Consider the following 25,412-nt stretch of genomic DNA (forward strand, 5'->3'; position numbering starts at 1 on the left):
ACTGCATTTACCATCAGCCCCAGACGCTCTCTAAACTGCAGTGGTGGTCACCCCCTGACCGCAATTACCGAGAGTGGCGTCACGATTCCTATTGAAGTTAACCTGACATACCTGTTTGCCAGAAGAGTTCCAGCACGTGAAGACCCTGAGTTGACCTGCAGGTGAGAGGGGCTTCACAACACCATCCCCCACAGGGTTACATACAGCCGACTGAAACCCTAGTCACCCCCCTCAGGGCAAGAAAGGCACACCAGGCGGTTAGGAAACGCCCACCTAGGGGTCTACACAGCCCGGGGCGGGAAAACAAACGGATGAAGTTATAGTTCAAGTTGAGAGGAGTGGAGGCTGGGGCTAGGTGTAGCTCCAGCAGAGGAGAAGCTCAAGTTGAACGTTGCCAGGGTTGGAGCCCTGGTACCTTGGCTAGGTGGCAGACGCTGGTCTCCGTCGGCAGGTGACTGGAAGACGGCAGCCGGAGATCCGAGGTGGACCGGGACAGGGCTGGAGCCCGGCGGTACCGATACCAGAGGTTTACCAAAAGACTCGTGTGATTCATTTAATTGTGAGTAACCAAACATCTCCTGGTACGTCAGGGCGCGCAAGACCCTGCCATCGCCACACCCTGCACAGAGACACTGGGTCCCGGGGCAACCATCCCAACTCACGGATGGGTTAATATCCAGCTGCCACTACATCTCCCCCGGGTGCCCCACAACAGCAGCGGTGGTGTCCCACTTCACCACACACCGTGGGTGGCGTCACAAACTGAATACGGCCAAGGCCGTACAACTACGTCCCCCTTTTCATTTGGCATGTCCGCGTGACCCCGGGTCCGGAGGATCCCTCGAACCACACAGCGGGTCTGGATCTGAGCAGCCCGGCTGCGGGGCGGCACACCCCAAAAACTGAAACAGGATTGTAACCCATCCACCTACCTGGTGGAAGTGCGCCTTGATTTGGACAGTCAGCGGTGATCCGTTGAAAAATTTCCAGAAGTCGCCATTTTGCCGCCATTTTTAGGTGCGAAAAACTACAGCCCAGCGTCTTCTCCCCCGAGAAAGGGCGCAAAGCTGAAGCCTCGCCCCTTGGGAACACAGCCGGAAGGAAGACCATGATGCCGAAGACGAAACTAACCAGCCGCATGAGGGAGTGCTTGCAAAAGACCGAGGGGGAGAAGCGGGAAGATGTCTGCGCCTAATCCCGATGGTGGAGCTGCGCCGACCGCTGGAATGGCGGCGCCCTGAGGCGGAGTGGTGATTCCTGCGGAAGAACTGGAATCAGATCGCTTACCAATGGGAACCGCTGCCTGGCTGGAGCGGGAGCTAGCGAGATTCTGTGTCCGGGTGCGATCGCAGCCGCTGCAGCAGGTACTGGAATGAAAAGCGGAGGTCCGGAGAATGGTGGCCATGGTGCGGGCCCGTGAGAGCCGAGCCGCCCATACAGCGCCGCGTCGGGAGAGAGGTACCCAGACCATCCCGACCTCGTTGGCCTGCCCAGAGTCGGAGCCTTTTCCCTACGTGGTGGGAGAGTGCCGGCCAGGCACAGCTCCCCGGAGCGACAGCATCACCTGCTATACCACCTCCGTTCCCGATAGAAGTTCAGAGCTCCGGGATGTCTTGCAGCTGGTCCAGGAGTGCCGAACCCAGGGTGCCGGGTGAGCCATACGGCCCCATGAAGCAGAGGTAGTGGAACCCCAGCTACCCCAGTTGTACAAGTCCCCGATGGGACCATTCCCAGTTTGGAAAAGTTTTAAAAATGGACCACAACTTTGGACTGGAAAGCCAACCCAAAAACTATTGGGCCTTGTAAATAGTCCCTGACCACCCTTCTCACCCTACTGCAGTCTCTGGAGAGGCTGATTGGAGGAAGGGCCTGCGGTAGAGTAGGCCGAGGCCCAGTCACCATTGAGACCGGTGGCTACCCTCCAGACCAGGGGTCCCGGACTTGGAGCCCGTGACAAAAGACTGCCGGGTAAGGAACTTTTTACCAGGCCCGCAAGGGCAACACCCGGACCTGTCCTGGACTTGGGCAAGGGGTACGCACCAGTGCTTAGCGGTGGCACCAGGGGGCAGGTTGTTTTGGGTGGGGGTGCGGTGAGAAGGACCCGGTCCGTCCCGTCCCGGTTTAAATGTGCAACGTTTAAGCAATGTGCCTCCTGTAAGGGAAGAAAACTAATGTGCTTAATGTTAGTATACTTCTAAACTGTTCCTTTTTCTATTTCCAGTTCCAGTTAAATAAATGTTGGTGGTCGGACAGCCTGCGGACGGTCTGTATTAAACCAAGGGGGAATGTGACGCCCTGGCAAAACCAGGTAGTTACACAGCAGGCCCCCGCATAACACCATCCCCCACAGTGTTACATACAGCCGACCAGAAACCCTAGTCACCCCCCTCAGGGCAAGACCAGGTGGTTAGGAAACACCCACCTAGGGGTCTAGACAGCCCGGGGCGGGAAAACAAACAGATGAAGTTGTAGTTCGAGTTGAGAGGAGTGGAGGCTGGGGCTAGGTGTAGCTCCAGCAGAGGAGAAGCTCAAGTTGAATGGTGCCAGGGTTGGAGCCCTGGTACCTTGACTAGGTGGCAGACGGTGGTCTCTGTCGGCAGGCGACAGGAAGACGGCAGCCGGAGATCCGAGGTGGACCGGGACAGGGTTGGAGCCCACCGGTACCGACACCAGAGACCCGACCCGGAAACCGTGCACAGAGTGGGTACTCGGACCCTGAAGCCAGCACCGGATCCAACGGCCTAGCTAATCAACCGATTGAGGGCAGGAATATAGGTCCTGTCCCAACCAAAGTCCCAAAAGCAGACAACCACCCACAGCGAGGGATAGGGCAACCGCCAGGGCCCATAGATCCCACGGGTCAGCGGCACGGCTCCTCAGGTACACAACAAGATGGGAGCGGACTCCAGTGTTCCATACCGGGAAGTCCAACACAAGCAAACACAGTGCAGAGGGAAAAGATGGCGACCACCAGCCCGGGTCGGGGACCAGAGTACAACCGGCCGTGGCGGCCGGCCACCAGCACCTTGGTTTACCAAAAGACTTGTGTGATTCATTTAATTGTGAGTAACCAATCATCCGCTGGTACGTCCGGGTGCGCAAGCCCCTGCCAACGCACAGAGACACTGGGTCCCGGGGCAACCATCGCTACCCATGGAGGGGTTAATATCCAGCTGCCACTACATCTCCCCCAGGTGCCCCACAACAGCAGCGGTGGTTTCCCACTTCACCACACACCGTGAGTGGTGTCACGAACTGAATACGGCCAAAGCCGTACAACTACGTCCCCCTTTACATTTGGCGTGACCCCCGGGTCCGGAGGATCCCTCGATCCACACAGCGAGTTCGGATCCGAGCAGCCCGGCTGCTACAAGTGTGGGGGCGGCACACGGGCACTGCCATGCTCGGGTGCTCAGTCTTCGTAACTAGTGATGAGTGGGCACTACCATGCTCCGGTGCTCGGTACTCGTAACTAGTGATGAGTGGGCACTACCATGCTTGGGTGCTCGGTACTTGTAACTAGTGATGAGCGGACACTACCATGCTCGGGTGCTCGGTACTTGTAACTAGTGATGAGCGGGCACTACCATGCTCGGGTGCTCAGTACTAGTAACTAGTGATGAGCGGGCACTACCATGCTCGGGTGCTCGGTACTCGTAACTAGTGATGAGCGGGCACTACCATGCTCGGGTGCTCAGTACTCGTAACTAGTGATCAGCGGGCACTACCATGATCGGGTGCTCGGTACTTGTAACTAGTGATGAGCGGGCACTACCATGCTCGGGTGCTCGGTACTTGTAACTAGTGATGAGCGGGCACTACCATGCTCGGGTGCTCGGTACTTGTAACTAGTGATGAGCGGGCACTACCATGCTCGGGTGCTCGGTACTTGTAACTAGTGATGAGCGGGCACTACCATGCTCGGGTGCTCAGTACTCGTAACTAGTGATCAGCGGGCACTACCATGATCGGGTGCTCGGTACTTGTAACTAGTGATGAGCGGGCACTACCATGCTCGGGTGCTCAGTACTCGTAACTAGTGATGAGCGGGCACTACCATGCTCGGGTGCTCAGTACTCGTAACTAGTGATCAGCGGGCACTACCATGATCGGGTGCTCGGTACTTATAATGAGTAGTTGGACGCTTGAACAGTCATAAGATCTTCCGGAAAAATGCTTGCGTTCCCCATTGACTTAGATTATACTTGGTACACGAGTTCCGCCCGTCCGAGCATCCGACTGCTTGTTCCTAGTACCAAGCACCTGAGTGTGCCGCACCTGCAGCGGTCGAGCCGCTTGGATCCGGGGGTGGTGATTATTCATGGCTCGAGGGTCTCCGGACCCGGGGGCAAGGGGCTTTACTCAAATGAAAAGGGGGGTATTAACAGGGGAGATATATGTAGTTTGTGACGCCACCCGTGGTGTACGGTAATTGGGAGTACTGCCCCTGCCGTTGGGAGTACCCGGGGTGTTGGAGTGGGGCAGCTAGATGATGTTACCCTCCACGGGTAGGGAAAGGCCCTGGGACTCTGGATGGTGATACGGGGTGCAGGGGGAGCGCAGGCTCACTGGTTGCAGGGGATAATTAGGTACTCACATAAAGCAGAGACTGACAACGTAGTAAACCAAGTCTCTGACTGCCGCTGTCTCCTGAGGGGAGCTCGTCCGGGTCCTGTCCCCTGCGGCACTGCCTGGTGGTTCGTGACCTGCCTCCTGGCACAGAATTTACAGTGTCCTTTGTGGCCCGTCAGCTTGGAGCTTTCCGGGCCCCTCTCCCCACTATGGCTAAGTGAAGTAGCCTGCTCTCAGGAGGTCACGCTTGAGATTTCAGAGGACCGCTTTTTTGGAAAGCCCTATCTCCCTCGTGGCGCTAGTGCCCCCGATCTCTGAGCTTCATGGGAATAGCTCATAGAGGTCCTTTTCTCCGCAGGTTAATTGCCGGGTCGCCTGAAGCTTCTCCCAGACCTAGGGTCCGTGTACCCCGTCGTGCCTTCGGCCCCGGACCGGTGATAGGACCAGGCTGCTGACTGTTCTCCAAGACAGGTCCCAGGCACCTAGCCTCAATCCCCTGCGAGCGGGGGTCCGACTCCTCTAGGTCCAGACCACCGTCTGTGACCTAGGCTGCTTCTCCCCGGGAGCTCCAACTCCCAACTTCCTCAGAGCTCCTCACAGCTTGAGGGCTAACACTTAACTCAACTCAACTTGACACCTCCCACCTTCCTGCCTGACCCCTAGGTGGGCGGCCCTATTCCTGCTTAAGTAGCCCACTGGTATGCCTGACAGGTGTGGTGCGAGGTGTGATTAGGATTTGTGAATGCTGGTGGAGGCAGCACTGCAGGTTAGGTTCCCAGAACCATGGGGGTTTGAGCCCTGCATGGGGAGGGCAGATTGTGCAGAACCCTGTGACGACCCGAATAGTCCAGGGGCGTCACATGACCATGGTAGTGCCCGCTCATCACTAGTTACGGGTACTGAGCACCTGAGCATGGTAGTGCCCGTTCATCACTGGTTACGAGTACAGAGCACCCGAGCATGGTAGTGCCCGCTCATCACTAGTTACGGGTACTGAGCACCTGAGCATGGTAGTGCCCGCTCATCACTAGTTACGGGTACTGAGCACCTGAGCATGGTAGTGCCCGCTCATCACTAGTTACGAGTACAGAGCACCCGAGCATGGTAGTGCTCGCTCATCACTAGTTACGAGTACTGAGCACCTGAGCATGGTAGTGCTCGCTCATCACTAGTTACAGGTACTGAGCACCCGAGCATGGTAGTGCCCGCTCATCACTAGTTACGGGTACTGAGCACCTGAGCATGGTAGTGCCCGCTCATCACTAGTTACCAGTACTGAGCACCCGAGCATGGTAGTGCCCGCTCATCACTAGTTACAAGTACTGAGCCCCCGAGCATGGTAGTGCCCGCTCATCACTAGTTACAAGTACTGAGCACCCGAGCATGGTAGTGCCCGCTCATCACTAGTTACCAGTACTGAGCACCCGAGCATGGTAGTGCCCGCTCATCACTAGTTACCAGTACTGAGCACCCGAGCATGGTAGTGCCCGCTCATCACTAGTCACGGGTACTGAGCACCTGAGCATGGTAGTGCCCGCTCATCACTAGTCACGGGTACTGAGCACCTGAGCATGGTAGTGCCCGCTCATCACTAGTTACGACTACAGAGCACCTGAGCATGGTAGTGCCCGCTCATCACTAGTTACCAGTACTGAGCACCTGAGCATGGTAGTGCCCGCTCATCACTAGTTACGAGTACAGAGCACCCGAGCATGGTAGTGCCCGCTCATCACTAGTTACAAGTACCGAGCACCCGAGCATGGTAGTGCCCGCTCATCACTAGTTACGAGTACCGAGCACCCGAGCATGGTAGTGCCCGCTCATCACTAGTTACGAGTACTGAGCACCCGAGCATGGTAGTGCCCGCTCATCACTAGAAATTAATAAACCGAAGTACAGTCAATTGTACAAATCCAAGATCAGCGCTGATCGATAGGACAACCTTAGGTCAGGGTAGGCAGTTATATTTGTCAGCAGCTTCACCCCTTAAAGGGCTTTTACAGTTTTGGATAACCCCTGTTCCTCAGCTGCAGTTTGTTTTAATAAAAACAAACAAATTGTGCTTTACCCACCCTCCCAGGCTTTAACACTGAATCTCCAGCGCTGCTCCTGTTATTACCATCACTTCGACAGCGCTGCTGCCAATCAGTCAGCTCAGCGTCTTGTTCCGTCAAATCAGACAGAGTGGGTGAGCTGATTGATTGGCAGCAGCACTGTCGATGTGACAATAACAAATGCCACGAGTATCAGATAGGAGACTCGTGCTGGACCTGGGAAGGGTGAGTAAAGCACAATTTTTATTAAACAGTCAGTGGGGCAGGGGTTTTCTGGTTCTAGGGCTTGTAGTTTTTTTATTTTCACCATTGCAGTCCAAGAGTCAAACCATCTTTATTTTTCAACTTTTTTTTCAGGATTAGTTGATGCCGTTATTAGCAACATTCGCTTTATAATCACTGTTATGTTTTTTGGGGTTTTTTTCAAGGCAAAATTGATTTTTTTTTTTTTATCAAATGCTATACATCAGGACCTGGCACCCACCATGGCATCCACTGTCATGATGGCAATAAATAACAGATATGCACCGAAACCAGGGGGCCGTGACTGGCACACAAGGAGCAGGACGTTGTCCACACAGGTAAGTGTACTAATTAGTAAACTGCGCGGAGATCATGAAAGCACAGATATTACTGCTTCCTTCTCTTTCCCTGTAAATGATATAGAGACAGATAGTGCTATATCCCGGTCTCTTGCTGTAAATGATATATACATTTCCAAGCATGTACATTGCAGAATTCAAGATGCAGAAATACTTTAGAATGTGCAGAAATTAATCCCCCCAAATACTCATTTTTAAGTGGTTTTGCACTAGTCTTTTTGCGGGATGATGATTCATAGAATTTTTTTTCTGTTGGCAAAAGATGGTTGTAGTCACAGATAGAGCTGCCTTCTTGTATCCTTTTTACTGCATGTACAGTAAAGCAAGCTGTATTGTTTTTGGCTTCATATATGCAATGTCAGAACTAGAGCCACTGACTAATCTGCTGTTACTTATATGTTTTTTTAGCTGGTTTGGACATGGTCATATTTGGAAAGCCAAGCCGAAACTGCATAACGAAATGACCCCCCAAACCTAATCCCTTGAAACTGAATTACCCCAATATTAGTCTGCATGGCTATAGGAAGATCACCTTTATTTTTTTTGCAGATCATTCATATTGTTGGTACATAAAGCATCACCAACAGAGAAAAATTGATATATGAAGCTGCAGTACCAGTCATAACCCATGGAGAGGAGTGGCGCTGTTGCTGGGAAAAAAGCAGCCATGTTTCTCTAATCCTGTACAACCCCTTTAAGGGATAATTTCTATTATTAGTATTCTAGGAACGGTCATATAAGTGATTCTCCAGGTGATAGAATAAAGCACACAGGAGACTGGGATTAGACACGCGATAGCAAAGACTGGGCTGAAAGGTAATTAAGCAATAAAAAATAAATGTAATAAAAGGCTTAGGGTAATCTAATTACTAAGTCGCTGCTGTAAAGCGGCCTTAGGTTGACTTTCCTGTAGTCACAGGGCTAGCATTGTCCTTCTCATGAAAAAAATTACATCCAGTCCTGTATTATATATGGGGGAAATCTGTTCCCGCAGGAGCAGCGGTAATCGGGACCAAAAATTTGCTGCACACTATGAATCCCTTCTTCATAAGTATAGTGCCGAAATATAGGCCATAGAAGAAGCCCATATGGCTTATATGGGGCTGCTAGATTAAAGCTGCCCATCCCTGGTCAGCTCTGTCCCTCTCGCTGTAAATGAAGCCCGTATACACATTAAATAGTAAATGGGACAACTATGTCCCCCATAGACAGAGGCGCTGGGTTTGGATAAGGAGTCCTGTGTTCTCTATGCAAGAGCAACTACTAGGCTTCTTTTGGCAGCTGCTTTTTTTCCCCCCCGAGAACAAAATGATTGACCATTGGAAAACCATCAGACTGGATCTTCTGTTGTGAACATCGTCTGTGTGGTCGCTGTTCTGAAGCTCCCTCTGGTGGCCAGGAATGGTAGTGGAGCTAAATCTGAGCTATTGACTCAGACAGGTGTCGGTGTTAATTGGGAATTGGGGTAGTGCTATTGCAGACAAGTTTGGTCTATATAGGAGAGCCCTTTCTGCCCGGCTGATGCCAGTTTTAATTGTATATTTCCGGTCTCTGTGCCTAGCGATTTGTCCTTCCCTGCATCCCTGAGCAAGACTTCTGCAGATAAGTTTTTAGTTTTTGCCTTGCTTTTTTGTTTACACCTTAGGGTGTTATTTTTCCTTGTTTTGCTGTGCATTTGTTTCTTGCAGGTGAAGTTTGGTTTCTCTTGTGTTGTGAGCATGGGGGTTTCCCCTGTGCTGGCTCTCCTGCAGGAAAAGGGATTTTTATCCCTGTCTGATTTGATTATTTGCTCCTCTGTATTTTTGTGTTCTTTTTGGTATTTTGTCTCTCCCAATAGTTACAGGAGTACCTGATATAGTGGGGGTGAGGTTGTATGACCTCCAGGGCCATTTTTACTATCAGGAGTTTGGTATTTTTCTATAGGGATTTTGCACTGACCACAATCCATTCCTTTTCTATGCTTTGTATCAAGTTAGTTGGGCCTCGCCCTTGCTATTCTATTTTTCCTATCTGAGTATTGTGTTTTTCTATATCACAGTAATCTTTATTTGTGGGGGGCTACCTATTCCTTTGGGGACTACTCTGAGGCAAGATAGATTTCCTCATTTAATTCTGTGAGGCGTAGCTAGTCTCAGGCTGTGACGTATTATCTAGGATTTTAGGAATGCTCCACGGCTACTTCTAGTGTGGCCTGATATTCAGGGGATTGCGGTCAGCCTAGGTTCCAACTACTCCTGTTTCTTGGTGTTTTTTCACCTATAGGAGTTTTTTGTAATCTTCCACGGTTACCGGATCATAAGAATCTTCTCTCCCCCAACATCATCTGATGGGGGACAATCATGACTCCCATAAACATTAGGTTGTTGACCGATAATGCCAAGTTCAGTCGGTTTAAAGCCCCCTTCACATGTCCATGAAAAACATTCGTGTTTTGCACGGCCGTGTTGAAGGTGCGTATGGTTCCTCTGTATGCCGTGATTTTGGCACATTAGTGTTCACCGTTTGCTATCTGTGCTAGCACACGGAGAACAGGAACTTTGCACTCTCCTGTCCCCGGCACTGCTGCTTCCGGGTCTGTGGTTCAGTGAATATTCATGACCATAATGAGGGGGCCTGGAAGCAGCAACGCTGGAGACAGCTGGGCTGGAGACAGGTGAGTATAGAAAGTAATTTTATTTCAAAGACACGTGTTTTCTCCGGTAAGTGTCACATGGATCACTTCAGTGTGTGGTCCCCATCTGACATCAGTGCTGCCGGAGAAAAATGGACTTCGCATGTGCGGCACACAGGCACACATCCGTGAGAAAGCATTGATGTGTGTGCAGACCCATTGATTTTAATGAGTCTGTAAACCTCCGAGGAATCGCACCTTTGGCAAAAGGAGTGTACCGCCCCCGTGGATGCAGCCGAGCTGCTCGGATCCGGGTTCACTGTGGCTCGAGTGTCTCCGGACTCGGGGGTCGTGTGGCCACTCGAATGAAAAGGGGGGAGTATTTACAGGGGAGTTATAGTTCGTGACACCACCCGTGGTGTGTGGTAATTAGGAGTACCACCGATGCTGTTGGGAGCACCCGGGGTGATGAAGTGGGGCAGCAAGGTGTCGGAACCCTCAACGGGTAGCGGATGCCCCGGGACTCGATGAAAGGAGGGAAGTGCCGTGGCGTGCAGGGGTCACTCTCGTACTCACTCAGTTCATAAGCAGACACCGACAACCGGGTAAACCAAGTCTCTGGGTATCACTGCCGCTGAGGGGAGCTCGTCCGGATCCCGTCCCCAAGTGGTGCTGCCTGGTGGTCTGTGACCTGCCTCCTGTCACTTAGTTTAGACTTCAACTTGATGGCCCGGTAGCTTGGAACTAGCCGGGCCCCGCTCCCTACTATGGCTAAGTATGGGAGCTTGCTCTCAGGGCTCACATTTGGGATTTTCTGGACCGTTTTTGGTTGGAAAGTCCTATCCACCTTGTTGCGCTAATGCCCCGATTCTGGAGCGGGTGGGAACGGATCATAAAGGCTCCGTTCTCCTCAGATGAATTGTCGGGTTGCCTGAAGCTACTCCCCGACCTAGGGTCCGTGTACCCCATCGTGCCTTAGGTCCCAGACCGGTGATAGGGCCAGGCTGCCGGCCGTCCTCCTCGACGGGTCCGAGCACCTTGCCACGATCCCCTGCGACCGGGGGTCTGACTCCTCTAGGCCCAGACCACCATCTGCAACCTAGGCAGCTACTTCGGGAGTCCCACTCCCGACTTCCTCTGAGCTCCTCACAGCTCGAGGGCTACTTCCAACCTCTTTCTCCACTCACTGACTCTACTCGACTATCTACACACCTCATCTCCCCTCCCTGACCCCCCAGGTGGGCGACTCTATTCCTCTCAAGCCGTCCACTGGTGTGTCTGGTGGGTGTTGTGCAGAGTGTCTATAGGATTATGATTTGCTGATGGAGGCAACACCACTTAAGTAGGGACCCAGAACCAAGAGGGAGGCGGAATACTGCACGGAAGGGCAGCTTGTTCAGTACCCTGTGACGACCTGATAGTCCAGGGGCGTCACAGGAGCATCGAAGGGGAAAAAGATATTCCTTCTGAAACATAATAAGCAGTCTAGTATTGAGGGGCTTTTGGGGCTTAGACATTGATGAGATATTCCGAGGATAGGTCATCAATATTAAATTGGCAGTGGTGCAGGGTGTAAGATTCCAGCCGGATACTCATCACCTAACCTCGGGATATGTTGTCAATATCTCAAAACCCATATATTCATTAGATGAAAATTGTCCGAGCCATCTGATGCATATCGGGACCTCTTGTCTCTCCCCTGACAGAGGATACCGGAGAAGGAAAGGACAGCTGGAATGTCCACACCCTATCCCTTTGTTTTCAGGATTGATGGGCTGCTGCCAGAGGGGGAGTTGACAGGGATAGTTGTCAGCTAAACAGTCAGCTGACGGCTATCTCATGACTATGGGCAGCTTAACGCCGTAAACACGTTTGAAATCCCTCCATGGGTCCCTCGTACAGAAGAAAGGGAGACCTCATTAAAGAATTGGCAAAGCAGCTGTCCTCAAACCTTTTTTTTTTTTTAATTGCCATGACTTTTTTTTATTTACTACAGCTACAATTTCTGGCCCGACTATAGTGGTACATATATATATATATATATATATATATATATATATATATATATATATATATATATATATATGTGTATATATATATATATATATATATATATATATATATATGTGTATATATATATATGTGTATATATGTATATATATATATATATATATATATATATAATTATATCATATAGCTGAGAAGATACAACTCATCTCTCACAATGAACTGGTCTCTTGATACAGAATTTTGGAATATTTAAAAAGGACCTGTCGCTTATTAAAAAATAAATTGAATTAAACATCTTGTAAGAATCCTTGAGCCCCCGATTCTGGCGTTTTTTTCCGTTTTGTGGTGCGTCGCTGCATTGCACAGATATTCACATTTGACGCTTTGGGAGCACAGTATGTGAAATCTCTGCTTGTAGTGCAGCTGGGCGTTTCTTCACTGTCTTCCCTGGGGACGTGCACACTCACCACACCCTCCCAGACACTCCTAATTACAGCTCAACACCATCTGAAACTGCTGTCGAGCTTAGATTAGCAGCATCTAGGAGACGTAAAAACGAACACGCCAAGAGAAGTCTCTGAGTAAACACCCAGTTGGTCAGCAAGCAGAGATTTCACATGCTGGATTCCAAAAGCAATAAATGTGAATATGTGACGCCCTGGACTAGCCAGGGGGTCACAGGTAGGCCCTTACACTACACCTGCCCCCCAAAAAGGTACCAACAGTCACCCAAAAACCCTGAGTCACCCCCATCTGTACCAGACGTCCACACCCGGGGGCGGAGTCAGGCGGTTGGCCACACCCACCAAAGAGGATTGATGGTCAGGGGCGGGAAAAAACCGGACAGTTACAGTTGAGTTAGACAGTTAAGAGTTGAGGTTAGGGAGAGGAAAGGAGAGGAGGTAGAAGTGCTGAGCTGAGGAGAAGAAGTCTGTCATGGCCTAGGTGGGAGCCTAGGGCCCCTGTGGCCAGGAGACAGGCGGTGGTGGCCGTCTGCAGGAGGCCGGGAGTAGAACCGGTGGAACCATCAAGGCACCGGGGCAGTGTAGCGGCCCGCCGGTACCAAATCGGGGAGTCAAACCGAAACCGGAGCACCAGGAAAGGGTACTCAGACCCCGTACAAGGCCCAGAAGCAACTGGACCAAGTCGAATTAACTGATTGCGGTCTGGACTATAGGTCCATTCCCACCCAAAGTCCCGAGAGAAGGCAACAGCCCACCGAGGGGGATAGGAAGCCACCGCACAGGCACCAAGATCCCACGGGCCAGCGCCTGCGGGCAAAAGGGCTCCTCCGGCATCTACTAGTCAGGGAGCGGACTACCGTTGCTCAGGCATAGTAGTCACACAGCTTACAGAGGTGCAGGAGAAAGACGGACACCATCAACCCGAGTAGGGGGAACAACGCAGCCGGCTGTGGGCACCGACCACCATCCCGTTTTTGGTTTACCAGTGACTCCAGTGTGTTTCCTCAGAGTGAGTACACCAGTGCCTTCTGGCACCGCACCGCGCTATGCCGCCCTGCCCTGCATCCCTCCGGCATCAACAGCATCCCAGCGGGCCCCGGGACCAACAACATCCCCTACCCACGGAGGGGTCAACACCTAGCTGCGCCACAACACCGCACCCGGGAGCCCCCACCATCACCAGCAGCGGTGGTGCCAATAATCACCACAACCCGTGGGTGGCGTCACAAACAATCTCTATCGTGGCCCCGGCCACGCATCCACCCAATCACCAAAAACCCCTTCACAGAGCGACGTGGTCCCCGGGTCCGGAGGTGCTCGAGCCACCGACCCAGCGAGCCCGGATCCGAGAGGCTCGGCAGCAGCGGCCGAGCCCCCAGGGTGGTACAAATATCTCTGCAATAGAGTGACACAGTGCAAAATGGAAAAAAGCGTCATAATCCGGGGAGCTCAGGGATTTTTTTTTTATTATAATTATTATTTTTTTTTTTAGGAAATATTTAGCTAATTTTTTTTTAAGAAATGTCAGTTCCATTTTAAGGGTACTTTCCATTGATACAATTATTCCTGTAAGAAAAAAATCCAGCATGCATTTGAACTGCCATGGGTTTGTACAAACAATGGTGATCATTGTGTGGGCAGTTTTCAGTGAGGAATACATGAAAGTACCTAAAATTATTAACAAAACTATAAAGTTACTTAAGATTTCATATCAATTTTTACATTAATACCGTATCATTCTCCTGGGAGTTTTGTCTTTATAGATAACCTGTCTCCTCCAGAATTACTGTTTAGTTGCAGGGTTGGTCTACAGTAAAATAGTGTTTAAATCATGCTTGGCTTGCTTAATGGAGTAGCAGCTGCAGGGAAAAACTGAAGTTTTGTTCTCCCTGCAGCCTCTCCAGTTGTAGCGCCCCATCCCGGTGCGGCACCCCCACATGCTCCCGCTCAGTCTGTGGCTGGAGCGCCGCCCTCCTCATCTGCCCGTCGGTTCCATGCATCCTGTTCCTTCCCCGGGGTCTGCCACGGCCTCCTCTTGCTTCCACAACACACGCCGGCCTTCTGGGAGTTCCCATAGGGTGCCCGCATGGCCACGCCCCTTTCTTAAAGAGTCGGCGTCCCATTACCCGGAATTTATCCTTGAGGTCAGCTATTACCCTGAAGGTATATAAGCTTGCCTTCTTTTAGGGCAGGCACCTGAGCTATGTTGCCTTTCATTAGTGTGTTACTAGTTCTCTGGTACCTTGCGCGTTACGGTGTCTGAGCCTGTGCTCTTGTGTCTTGTACCAGTGACTTGTTCCTACTAACTTGTGTCTTTTACCAGAGCTTGTTACCATCACTACCTCCATGTTGCTACGTTTGAGCCACCCCGTCCGTGTTGCCCCGTCCGAGCCACCCCTTCTGTGCTGCCCCGTCCGAGCCACCCCTTCCGTGCTGCCCCGTCCGAGCCACCCCTTCCGTGCTGCCATGTCCGAGCCACCCCTTCCGTGCTGCCATGTCCGAGCCACCCCTTCCGTGTTGCCCCGTCCGAGCCACCACTTCTGTGCTGCCCCCTCCGAGCCACCACTTCCGTGCTGCCCCGTCTGAGCTACTACGTCCGTGCTCTCACATCTGAGCTACTACCTCCATGCTGCCGCGTCTGAGCTTCCATCTCCGTGCTGCTACATCTGAGCACACCTGTACCAGACATCAAAGACTCACCAGTCCATAAGAGCCGACTCCACTGGTCCTGGCTGCCGTGCATTTAGGCCCCCTGGGGCTGCGCCTGACAATCTCTGTATAGGGGTTACCTCCAGATTAGCTCCTACCAAGGGACTCCAGTGTACGGCCCAGTGGGTCCACTCCCGGATGCTCGCCGCGTCTCGGTGACCATAATACCAGTCATAGGGGTAATGCAGTGAGCAGTTTAAGTCACCACTGAATATACAGTGAGCGCGGCTGTAATCACTTCCCGGTACATTGATGACAGCCTACTCGTCACACACAAGCTGCACACCAGCTTGTCAATCAAAGCGCCGGGCAGTGATTACAGCCGCACTCACTGTGTAATAAGTGGTGACGGTTACAACTCCCTGCACCGCCCCAATGGCCGAAAGTGAGCAGCCAAAGGGTGGACATAACTTTTATTTCCTTCCTGTAGCCACTGCCCCATTAAGTCAGACATTCATCCTGTACCACTTTATCTGCAGACAAATAGCGTTTCTGGTGGTGAGAGGTCCACTTTAACTAATCCAGCCTAGAATGCCTTATATTATGGGTCAGCACATGGGAATCTCCTGACCTGCCTGTGGCTGGGGCTGGTGCATAGCTGCAATCCGTAAACTAGGTGTCTCATTACTTACGACATAGCTGGGCAGCATGACCTGACAACAACAGCTGAGGTCTATCTATAGGCACTGGACATCAACACATGGGCCGCATATTGCAGGTTTTTGGTTTTATAAGACCCATTTTCTATTGCCGAATAGATTTTGTGGTTTAGACTGGATCTTTATCTGTTATATATGTATTTCATTGGTTGCTGTGTAATTCTTCATTTCTCCTGGATAAGCCATTTAAAGGGGACCTGTTACTTGCAATAAATATGGAATTTTCTTACCTGGTGTGAATGCCGCTGTTCTCATGAATCCGGCGATGGTTTTCTTTTGTGGATGTTCCTCTCCGTTCCTGAGATATGACCCCCTCTCTCCTGTACATAAATGAAATGTTGGTGCTACGTGGGTGTGGTCCTCAAGATCACGCCCACAAAAAAGTGTCAAGGACCACTCCCACTTGGCTAACAAGGCTAGATTTATATGTAGGGAAGAAGGGGCCATATCTGAGGAATGCAGAGGCGCAGGAACAAAAGAAAAACATCGCCGGATTCAGGGGGGAAAAGTACGCAGGATGCTAAAGGACAGAGCCAAGCACTCTGTGTCAGCGCCACCACAGGAGAAATGAAGTATTACATTGTTATATTGAAATGAATAAGATATCAGTGTTGGGTCCTCTTTAGTGAGAAATGGTTTTTCTTGGGGCTCTCCATAAGGGAAATGTACTGAGATGTTGAAATGCTCGCATGGGGTATATAAGGAGACATGAAGTGGGTTAAACCAGTCCTTTCTCCCAGTGCTTTCATGGTGTTAAAGGTCAGCTACCGCCTCCGCACTGGGAGCAGACAGCTAGTCGGCTGAACTAATGTGTCTATGAATTCCCACTGTCTGTGTTCTTTACATACAGTTTATAGAAACCACTTGCAGTGACTGAATTAATGAGCTGAGTGGTTTACAGACCTGTATATAGTATATGGTCCAATATGTATGTCACTAACCCCACTGAAGAGGCTCAGTGCCCTGCCGGCCATCACTGTGCCTTCATTCCAGTGATCCAGAATTCTCAGTATCCACAATTCCATTCATCAAAATGAAGTATCCTTAGGACATGTCAAACAGTTTAAGGCGTTTTCTAGTTCCTGGACTTTCACCCTGCTTGACACCATGATATGATAGATAATGTGGTACAGAGATAATTCGCAAATCACTTTGTTTAAAAACAATGTTGCCTTACCCCTGAAAAATCACGCCAATGGCCGACCACTAGGTGTTTCCATTCCGTGTAGCGCGCTGTGTACTGTGCCTGCTGTCAGGTGTAATCTGCCTCTAGCAGCTGAGACAGTAAAATAGATTATAGGGAGCGGCAGCAGTTTGATATTTCAGCTCTCCTGTTTCTGATACTCCTCTCCTGTCTGTTTCTGATCCTCCTCTCTTGTCTGTTTCTAATCCTCCTCTCCTGTCTGTTTCTGATCCTCCTCTCCTGTCTGTTTCTGATCCTCCTCTCCTGTCTGTTTCTGATCCTCCTCTCCTGTCTGTTTCTGATCCTCCTCTCGTGTCTGTTTCTGATCCTCCTCTCGTGTCTGTTTCTGATCCTCCTCTCGTGTCTGTTTCTGATCCTCCTCTCGTGTCTGTTTCTGATCCTCCTCTCGTGTCTGTTTCTGATCCTCCTCTCGTGTCTGTTTCTGATCCTCCTCTCGTGTCTGTTTCTGATCCTCCTCTCGTGTCTGTTTCTGATCCTCCTCTCGTGTCTGTTTCTGATCCTCCTCTCGTGTCTGTTTCTGATCCTCCTCTCGTGTCTGTTTCTGATCCTCCCCTCCTGTCTGTTTCTGGTCCTCGTCTCCTGTCTGTTTCTGGTCCTCGTCTCCTGTCTGTTTCTGGTCCTCGTCTCCTGTCTGTTTCTGGTCCTCGTCTCCTGTCTGTTTCTGGTCCTCGTCTCCTGTCTGTTTCTGGTCCTCGTCTCCTGTCTGTTTCTGATCCTCCTCTCGTGTCTGTTTCTGATCCTCCTCTCCTGTCTGTTTCTGGTCCTCGTCTCCTGTCTGTTTCTGGTCCTCGTCTCGTGTCTGTTTCTGCTCCTCCTCTCTTGTCTGTTTCTTGTCCTCCTGTCTGTTTCTGGTCCTCCTCTCGTGTCTGTTTCTGATCCTCCTCTCATGTCTGTTTCTGATCCTCCTCTCGTGTCTGTTTCTGATCCTCCTCTCTTGTCTGTTTCTGGTCCTCCTCTCGTGTCTGTTTCTGGTCCTCCTCTCGTGTCTGTTTCTGCTCCTCCTCTCGTGTCTGTTTCTGATCCTCCTCTCGTGTCTGTTTCTGATCCTCCTCTCGTGTCTGTTTCTGATCCTCCTCTCGTGTCTGTTTCTGATCCTCCTCTCGTGTCTGTTTCTGATCCTCCTCTCGTGTCTGTTTCTGATCCTCCTCTCGTGTCTGTTTCTGATCCTCCTCTCTTGTCTGTTTCTGGTCCTCCTCTCGTGTCTGTTTCTGGTCCTCCTCTCGTGTCTGTTTCTGCTCCTCCTCTCGTGTCTGTTTCTGATCCTCCTCTCGTGTCTGTTTCTGATCCTCCTCTCGTGTCTGTTTCTGATCCTCCTCTCGTGTCTGTTTCTGATCCTCCTCTCGTGTCTGTTTCTGCTCCTCCTGTCCTGTCTGTTTCTGGTCCTCCCGTCCTGTCTGTTTCTGGTCCTCCCCTCCTGTCTGTTTCTGGTCCTCCCCTCCTGTCTGTTTCTGGTCCTCGTCTCCTGTCTGTTTCTGGTCCTCGTCTCCTGTCTGTTTCTGGTCCTCGTCTCCTGTCTGTTTCTGGTCCTCGTCTCCTGTCTGTTTCTGGTCCTCGTCTCCTGTCTGTTTCTGGTCCTCGTCTCCTGTCTGTTTCTGGTCCTCGTCTCCTGTCTGTTTCTGGTCCTCGTCTCCTGTCTGTTTCTGGTCCTCGTCTCCTGTCTGTTTCTGGTCCTCGTCTCCTGTCTGTTTCTGGTCCTCGTCTCCTGTCTGTTTCTGGTCCTCGTCTCCTGTCTGTTTCTGGTCCTCGTCTCCTGTCTGTTTCTGGTCCTCCTCTCGTGTCTGTTTCTGGTCCTCCTCTCGTGTCTGTTTCTGATCCTCCTCTCATGTCTGTTTCTGGTCCTCCTCTCGTGTCTGTTTCTGATCCTCTTCTCATGTCTGTTTCTGATCCTCCTCTCGTGTCTGTTTCTGATCCTCCTCTCGTGTCTGTTTCTGATCCTCCTCTCTTGTCTGTTTCTGGTCCTCCTCTCGTGTCTGTTTCTGCTCCTCCTGTCCTGTCTGTTTCTGGTCCTCCTCTCGTGTCTGTTTCTGCTCCTCCTGTCCTGTCTGTTTCTGGTCCTCCTCTCCTGTCTGTTTCTGATCCTCCTCTCTTGTCTGTTTCTGCTCCTCCTGTCCTGTCTGTTTCTGGTCCTTGTCTCGTGTCTGTTTCTGGTCCTCCTCTCGTGTCTGTTTCTGCTCCTCCTGTCCTGTCTGTTTCTGGTCCTCCTCTCCTGTCTGTTTCTGATCCTCCTCTCTTGTCTGTTTCTGCTCCTCCTGTCCTGTCTGTTTCTGGTCCTTGTCTCGTGTCTGTTTCTGGTCCTCCTCTCGTGTCTGTTTCTGGTCCTTGTCTCGTGTCTGTTTCTGGTCCTCCTCTCGTGTCTGTTTCTGGTCCTCCTCTCTTGTCTGTTTCTGGTCCTCCTCTCGTGTCTGTTTCTGCTCCTCCTCTCGTGTCTGTTTCTGCTCCTCCTGTCCTGTCTGTTTCTGGTCCTTGTCTCGTGTCTGTTTCTGGTCCTCCTCTCGTGTCTGTTTCTGGTCCTCCTCTCATGTCTGTTTCTGCTCCTCCTGTCCTGTCTGTTTCTGGTCCTCCTCTCGTGTTTGTTTCTGCTCCTCCTCTCCTGTCTGTTTCTACTCCTCCTCTCCTGTCGGTTTTCTTCCTGGCATGACATTTTATCTGTAAATTTACCCTATGTACATGTAAAAAAAAAAAATCCAACAAAACTCACGTTCACAGTATACGAGACAATATAAGAAAAGATAAGAGCAATAAACTGTAACACAATGTAAACTACACATAAAAAATAACCTATATCCCTTAGCGGTGACCGTTTCATTTTGGGAGGAGAAGTGAAGTTTAAGGATAGGTTCAAAGAGTCACAAAGTTACAAAACAGACACTTTCACAAAAAAAAAAAAGTCTGACTGTTTTACCCCGAGTTTCACTAGTCTAAAGGCCGCTTTACACACTGCGATATCGGTACCGATATCGCCAGCGTGCTTACCCGCCCCCATCGGTTGTGCATCACAAAATCCGTGACCCCAACGAGATCACTTGAGCGATGTCGTAGCGTGTAAAGCCCGCTTAAGTCAGAGGAGAGTCCACGCTCCTGCTTTTCAGTGATATATATGGCGGTATTTTTTTGGTCACTTTATGAAATTAGTTAGCCACTGTATAGCAGCATTATTAGGACTTGGCCAGAATTCTTAAGCAGTGTTGTGTATGGGAGCACCATATGGTAGTAGCATTTGGATATTGTATGGCGGTATTATTTTATATATACCGCTATTGCAATGATGAGAAAAACTGCCTTTTTTTTTTTTTTTTTTTTTTTTTAAGGTAGGTACTTGTGGCTCAGGGCCCCTGTTTGGCCCTAGGTGTGGAATTTGGTATTTGTATCAGTTTAATTCCTCAATCTAAAACATGCAGTTTAATTGTCTTCCTATGAAATTGTCCCTAGATTAGGTTATCGGCCCCATTGGGCACAATGTGTGCTATTTTTTTTTTTTTACATTGGTGCTATAAAGAAGTTGTATTACTGGGTTTTTTTTTCCAATTTTCATGTGAACAATAAAAATAAGCTTCTTATAAAGTGTTACAGTGCGCCCCCTACAGGTGAAATGTAGTATTACATGCAGTCTATAATGAATTGCCAACCATGCCTTCTAGTAAGGATGTAGCCATGTTGCTGTATGTAGAAGTCAGCTATCATGATCTAGGCTGGCTTTTCCCTGCTGCTGGTTACACCCAGCTCTGGCCTGGTCATGTCAGGGGTTAATTTCCCTCGCCTCGTTCCAGATCCCAGGACACTATTTGTGTCACCCAGGGTTAAGGAGTACTCGGTCCCGGGGCGGTGTATAACTGGGGAATGTCACTTTGGTGGTCGTTGCCCGGTCCCGTGTGCTGGGTGCTTTTTTAACCCCTTCAGCCCCCAGGCACTTTCCGTTTTTGTTTTTTTGCTCCTTTTCTTCCGAGAGCCGTAACTTTTTTATTTTTCCGTCAATCTTGCCATATGGGGGTTTGTTTTTTGAGGGACGAGTTGTACTTTTAAATGAAACCATAGGTTTTACCATATATTGTACTGGAAAACAGCAAAAAAATTCCAAGTGTGGAAAAACTGCAAAAAAAGTGTGATGGCACAATAGTTTTTGGAATGTTTTATTCACAGTGTTCACTATATGGTAACACTGATGTGTGGCTATGATGCCTGAGGTCGGTGCGAGTTTGTGGACACAAAACATGTATAGGTTTACTTGTATCTAAGGGGCTAAAAAAAATTCACAAGTTTGTCCAATAAAAGTGGCGCACGTTTTGCGCCATTTTCCGAAACACGTAGCGTTCTCATTTTTCGGGATCTATGACTCAGTGATGGCTTATTTTTTGCGTCTCGAGCTGACATTTTTAATGGTACCATTTTTGCGCAGATGCTTTGTTTTGATCGCCTGTTATTGCATTTTGCGTAAAACATGCGACGACCAAAAAACGTAATTTTGGCGTTTGGAATTTTTTTGCCACTACGCCGTTTACCAATCAGATTAATTGATTTTATATTTTGATAGATCGGGCATTTCTGAACGCGGCGATACCAAATATGTGTATATTTATTTTATTTTTTAACCCTTTAATTTTCAATGGAGTGAAAGGGGGGTGATTTGAACTTTTAGGTTTTTTGTTGTTTTTTTTATTTTTTAAAACTTTTTTTTTTTACTAGTCCCCCTAGGGGGCTATAGCGATCAGCAATCCGATCGCTCTGCTCTATCTGCTGATCACAGCTACACAACTGTAAACGGCAGATACGGTCACTTTCTGTTTCATTCGGCTCCAGGCCGCGTGAAAACGAAAGTGAAACGTCATAGCTGCAGGCGTCATCACATGACCCTGTGCTACCATGGCAACCACCAAAAGTCACGTGATCACGCATGTAACTTCCGGTGGGGGTGGCGGTAAGTAAAAATCATGGCCGCGCGCATATAGATCTCGCTGCCAGACTTTGGCAGCAAGATTTAAGGGGTTAAATGTTGCGAGTGGAAGCGATTCCACTCGCAACATGCAGGCACACATGTCAGCTGTTGAAAATAGCTGATATGTGTGCCGACCGCCGCCGCCTGCCCGCGGCAGGGACGGGGCTTAACGTGACACGCTCCATGACAGAGAGATCTGTCCAAGGTCCTGAAGGGGTTAAAAGGGGAATATTTACAGGGGATTAGAATAATGTTCACACGTGACGCCACTTGCGGGTTGCGGCTATGTGGATGGAGCTGCTGCTGCACACTACTGGGGCTGGTGTTGGTGGCAGCCTGGATGTTGGGCCCTCCACGAGCAGGGTCGGGCCCCAGAGGATAGTTGATGTAGATGGGTGTAGAAAGAAGGTAGGCCACACAAGGGGTTGCAGTGTAGCTGATTCACTAACTTACGGTAAGCTGGAAACTGGTCACCGGAGGCCGGCTGGTCTCAACCGCTGGTCCCCTTAGTCCCAGTGCCGGTTTAGTGACCTGGTGGCTTCTTTACCCTGCACCTGTCTTTGGTTGGTGGGTCCCCGTGGGGTCCCCTCCTGGTAATTTCTTAACAGCAATCCGTATGACGGTAGCGTGAACCCTGTGGGGTTGGAGTCTCTGGTCCTGTTCCCCGGTTCTCCCTATGCTACTGTGTCCCGAACTTCAAGGTCAGTAAGGTCCTTTGATGGTCCCCTCACTGTGCAGATTTTATCAGGTCTGCCTGGAGCGTTTGCCTGACCTAGGATTCTGTACCCTGTTTGTGCGTAGTTCCGGGAGCACTCCACCGGCAACTAACCGCCTGGGCTCTCAGGTCACCGTTACATTCTTTACAGTCCTTCCTCTATCCCTGTCACCAACTCACTGACTCTCTGTCCACTGTCCGCCCCTCCCACCTGGTCATCTAGGGGACTGCATTGGCTCCACCTCTAGACGGCCATCCATTGGTCCAACCCTAGCCTGATACCAGTCAATAGGGTGATTTGGGGAAAATAGGGATTATCTGGAGTGTTTGGTTGTTACCGGCACTGGTCTTCTGGGTCTCTAGGGGGTAGGCCCTCCATCATGGAGGGGATGCAGTACCTTGTAGCTCCCTGATGGGTTCAGGGGACGCTACACTATATTTTGCCTCTCTACCTGTGGTTCAGTGCCAGTGATATTTCTGCCTTGCAGCATGTATACTGGCTCTGGTGAGTGTTCCCGATCTGTCCTGCCTCCCTGCTACTGTTTCCTGACTTTGACCTGCCCGCGTTCGTCCATCTGTCCTGGTCCCTGACTTCCCTCTCCTGTCTGTTGTTTGTGTTTCCCTCCGCATACCTGATCTCCTGGCTTCCGACTCGGTTCTGTTTTCTGACTTGATATTAATCCTCTCTTTGCAGTGACTTGACTTTCCTGGCTAGACCCTGACTGCTTGACTACTCTATTGCCCCCTGGTGGTTCGCCTGTGAACTACCTGCTGAAGTTACTCTGCTGTACTTCAGCTGCCTTTCCGTTACAGTGTTTCTTTGTCTCTCCTTCACTACTCTACTGCCACCTAGTGGGGAATACACTGTACTACGTCTTACTAGCCTTTGTACAGCGTGACATCAGCTATGTATACCGCTTTACCTGTGACACATACTCTAACCCCGCCCACTTGGTGATGTCACATCCTTTTAAAACGACATCATTTGCTAAAGAGCAGAATGCACATTTTTCCTGTATAGCTGTAGGGTGACCCCTTAAAAATACTCCTCAATACTGCTCAAATTAAAGGGGCTGTCCAGGTCTGAAGTATTCATGACCTAAGAGTAGTATAGGTCATCGATATCAGGTTTTCTACAATTGGAGATAAAGTGCTATATTCGGCAGTAGCCCCTCCATGCTGTGGTGGTCTATGTCGTATATTGCTGATGACGGTTGTTGGACCCTCCATTGATCTGATTTTGGTGTGTCAATAATTCAGACCTAAACAGACCCTTTAAGGATGAGTTCATTTAACTCAATCATCTGATCGGAGTTCAGGTGGTCACTTCATATCACCTATAGCGACCCCTACAGGGGAAATGTGGTATTACATGGAGCCCATCTAAATGCATGGGTTTCCGAGCAATACATGGTCAGTTTGAAAGAGACTGAGTGTGTAGATTTAGACCGTTTTGATCAATCTGCCCCATTGTCTTGTGTGGAAACCCCTTTCAAGATGACCTGTCGGCACGTCTCTATTGGCGCAGCTATATACTCAGTCGCTGGTCCCCCGCTAATAAAAATGAGACTTTTTTTCAAAGATCCGATGTGTCAGTCATAATATCACGCTAGGTACGGGGAAGTATCAAGCAAGAAACAAAAGGGAAGGGGACCCCTGCGTATAGGGAAGGAGGGATGATGACACCTGATCAAACCTACCGCTGGTCCCTGGGGTCCCTCAGCACCCTAGATAGGTTCCTCACCTATGCGCCAAGCCGGATACCTGACCCTAAGTATCCTGCTGCTGGTCCCTGGGGTCCCGCACCACCCTAGGTAGGGTCCACACCTATGCCCTGAGCCGGATACCTGACCCTAGATATCCTTAATGCTGGACCCTAAATGGGGAACGGGTGGAATGAGCTCTTCGTCAACCCTGCTAAATGCAATAGAAAGACACATGGGAAAAAAATGAAAGAACTACTTATCCACAGATTACTCAAGCAGAAGTTGAGCAACAATACCACAGATCAGTGCAAGCCACCTGCTTGCATCCAGAGCTTGAATGAACTGAATAATGTCACCAGCACCAGTCCAGGTTAGATGGGAGTATTTAAGCACAAGGGGAATCATGATAATCAGTAGTTGGGAGGAAGGAGGGCTCCACTGGGTCCTAAAGGGGAAAGCTACCTATTAAAATGAATACTGACAGCAGGAACAATAGAAAGTCAGGGAGCATTCTGCGCAGACAGATGCTGTGACCTTCTATTGCCAGAAACCACATGTCTGTGACACGTGACACATAGAGGAGTACAATCCACCTGCTTGTAACCAGAGCTTGAAGGAACTTAAAAATATCACCAGCACTAGTCCCTGGAAGGAAGAGTTATTTAAGCACCAAGATAATGCTGATGATCAGCAGGTGGAAGGGTCCAAAAGAGAGAGAGATGAATCCAGCAGGGAAGCTACCTATACCAATGAATACTGACAGCAGGAACAAAGGAAGGTCAGGGAGCATTTTATGCAGCCAGACACCATGACCTTCTATTGCCAGAAACCACAGGACTGTCTGTCACAAGTGACGCATAAGAAATATAGTCTAAGAATCTTATGGAAACCAGACTTGAAGTACACGGGGGCGTGTCAGTGCATTTGAAGTGTATTGCCACACCCCCAGTGCACTTCCACTCTCATTTGCATATAACTCATACACGATTTCTCGTGACTGGTACATCATATCTCTACAAACAAGGTATCGTTTTCATTGGGAAACCAGCACCCATACAGCCGTAGCACTGCTGTGATAAGTAAAAATACACTGACAGCTTCTCTTTAAGAATTTATTGTCGGTTGCCTGTGAATAAGGCGATGGTTTGTGTGACCAAGGCCCGGTACCTGGTTTGC

General features: G+C 50.0%; 2 protein-coding genes across 2 annotated transcripts in view; one reads left to right on the forward strand and one right to left on the reverse strand.

Moving 5' to 3' along the window:
* The first annotated feature begins 7,957 nt into the window (after window positions 1-7,957).
* Window positions 7,958-25,412, forward strand: part of MAP4K1 (mitogen-activated protein kinase kinase kinase kinase 1) — a 98,783-nt gene continuing 81,328 nt past the window's right edge. The window contains exon 1 of the mRNA XM_075322544.1: window positions 7,958-8,044. The gene's annotated coding sequence lies outside the window, so the exon portion shown is untranslated. The remainder of the gene's footprint in view (window positions 8,045-25,412) is intronic.
* Window positions 16,976-18,389, reverse strand: LOC142251791 (uncharacterized; the record flags this gene model as incomplete). Its single annotated transcript, XM_075324841.1, has 2 exons — window positions 16,976-17,766; window positions 18,242-18,389. Coding segments are annotated over 2 exons (939 nt in total), but the record flags the coding sequence as incomplete, so codon positions are not given.

The sequence above is a fragment of the Anomaloglossus baeobatrachus genome, chromosome 9, assembly GCF_048569485.1.
Source record: "Anomaloglossus baeobatrachus isolate aAnoBae1 chromosome 9, aAnoBae1.hap1, whole genome shotgun sequence".
In the NCBI taxonomy this organism is placed as follows: domain Eukaryota; kingdom Metazoa; phylum Chordata; class Amphibia; order Anura; family Aromobatidae; genus Anomaloglossus; species Anomaloglossus baeobatrachus.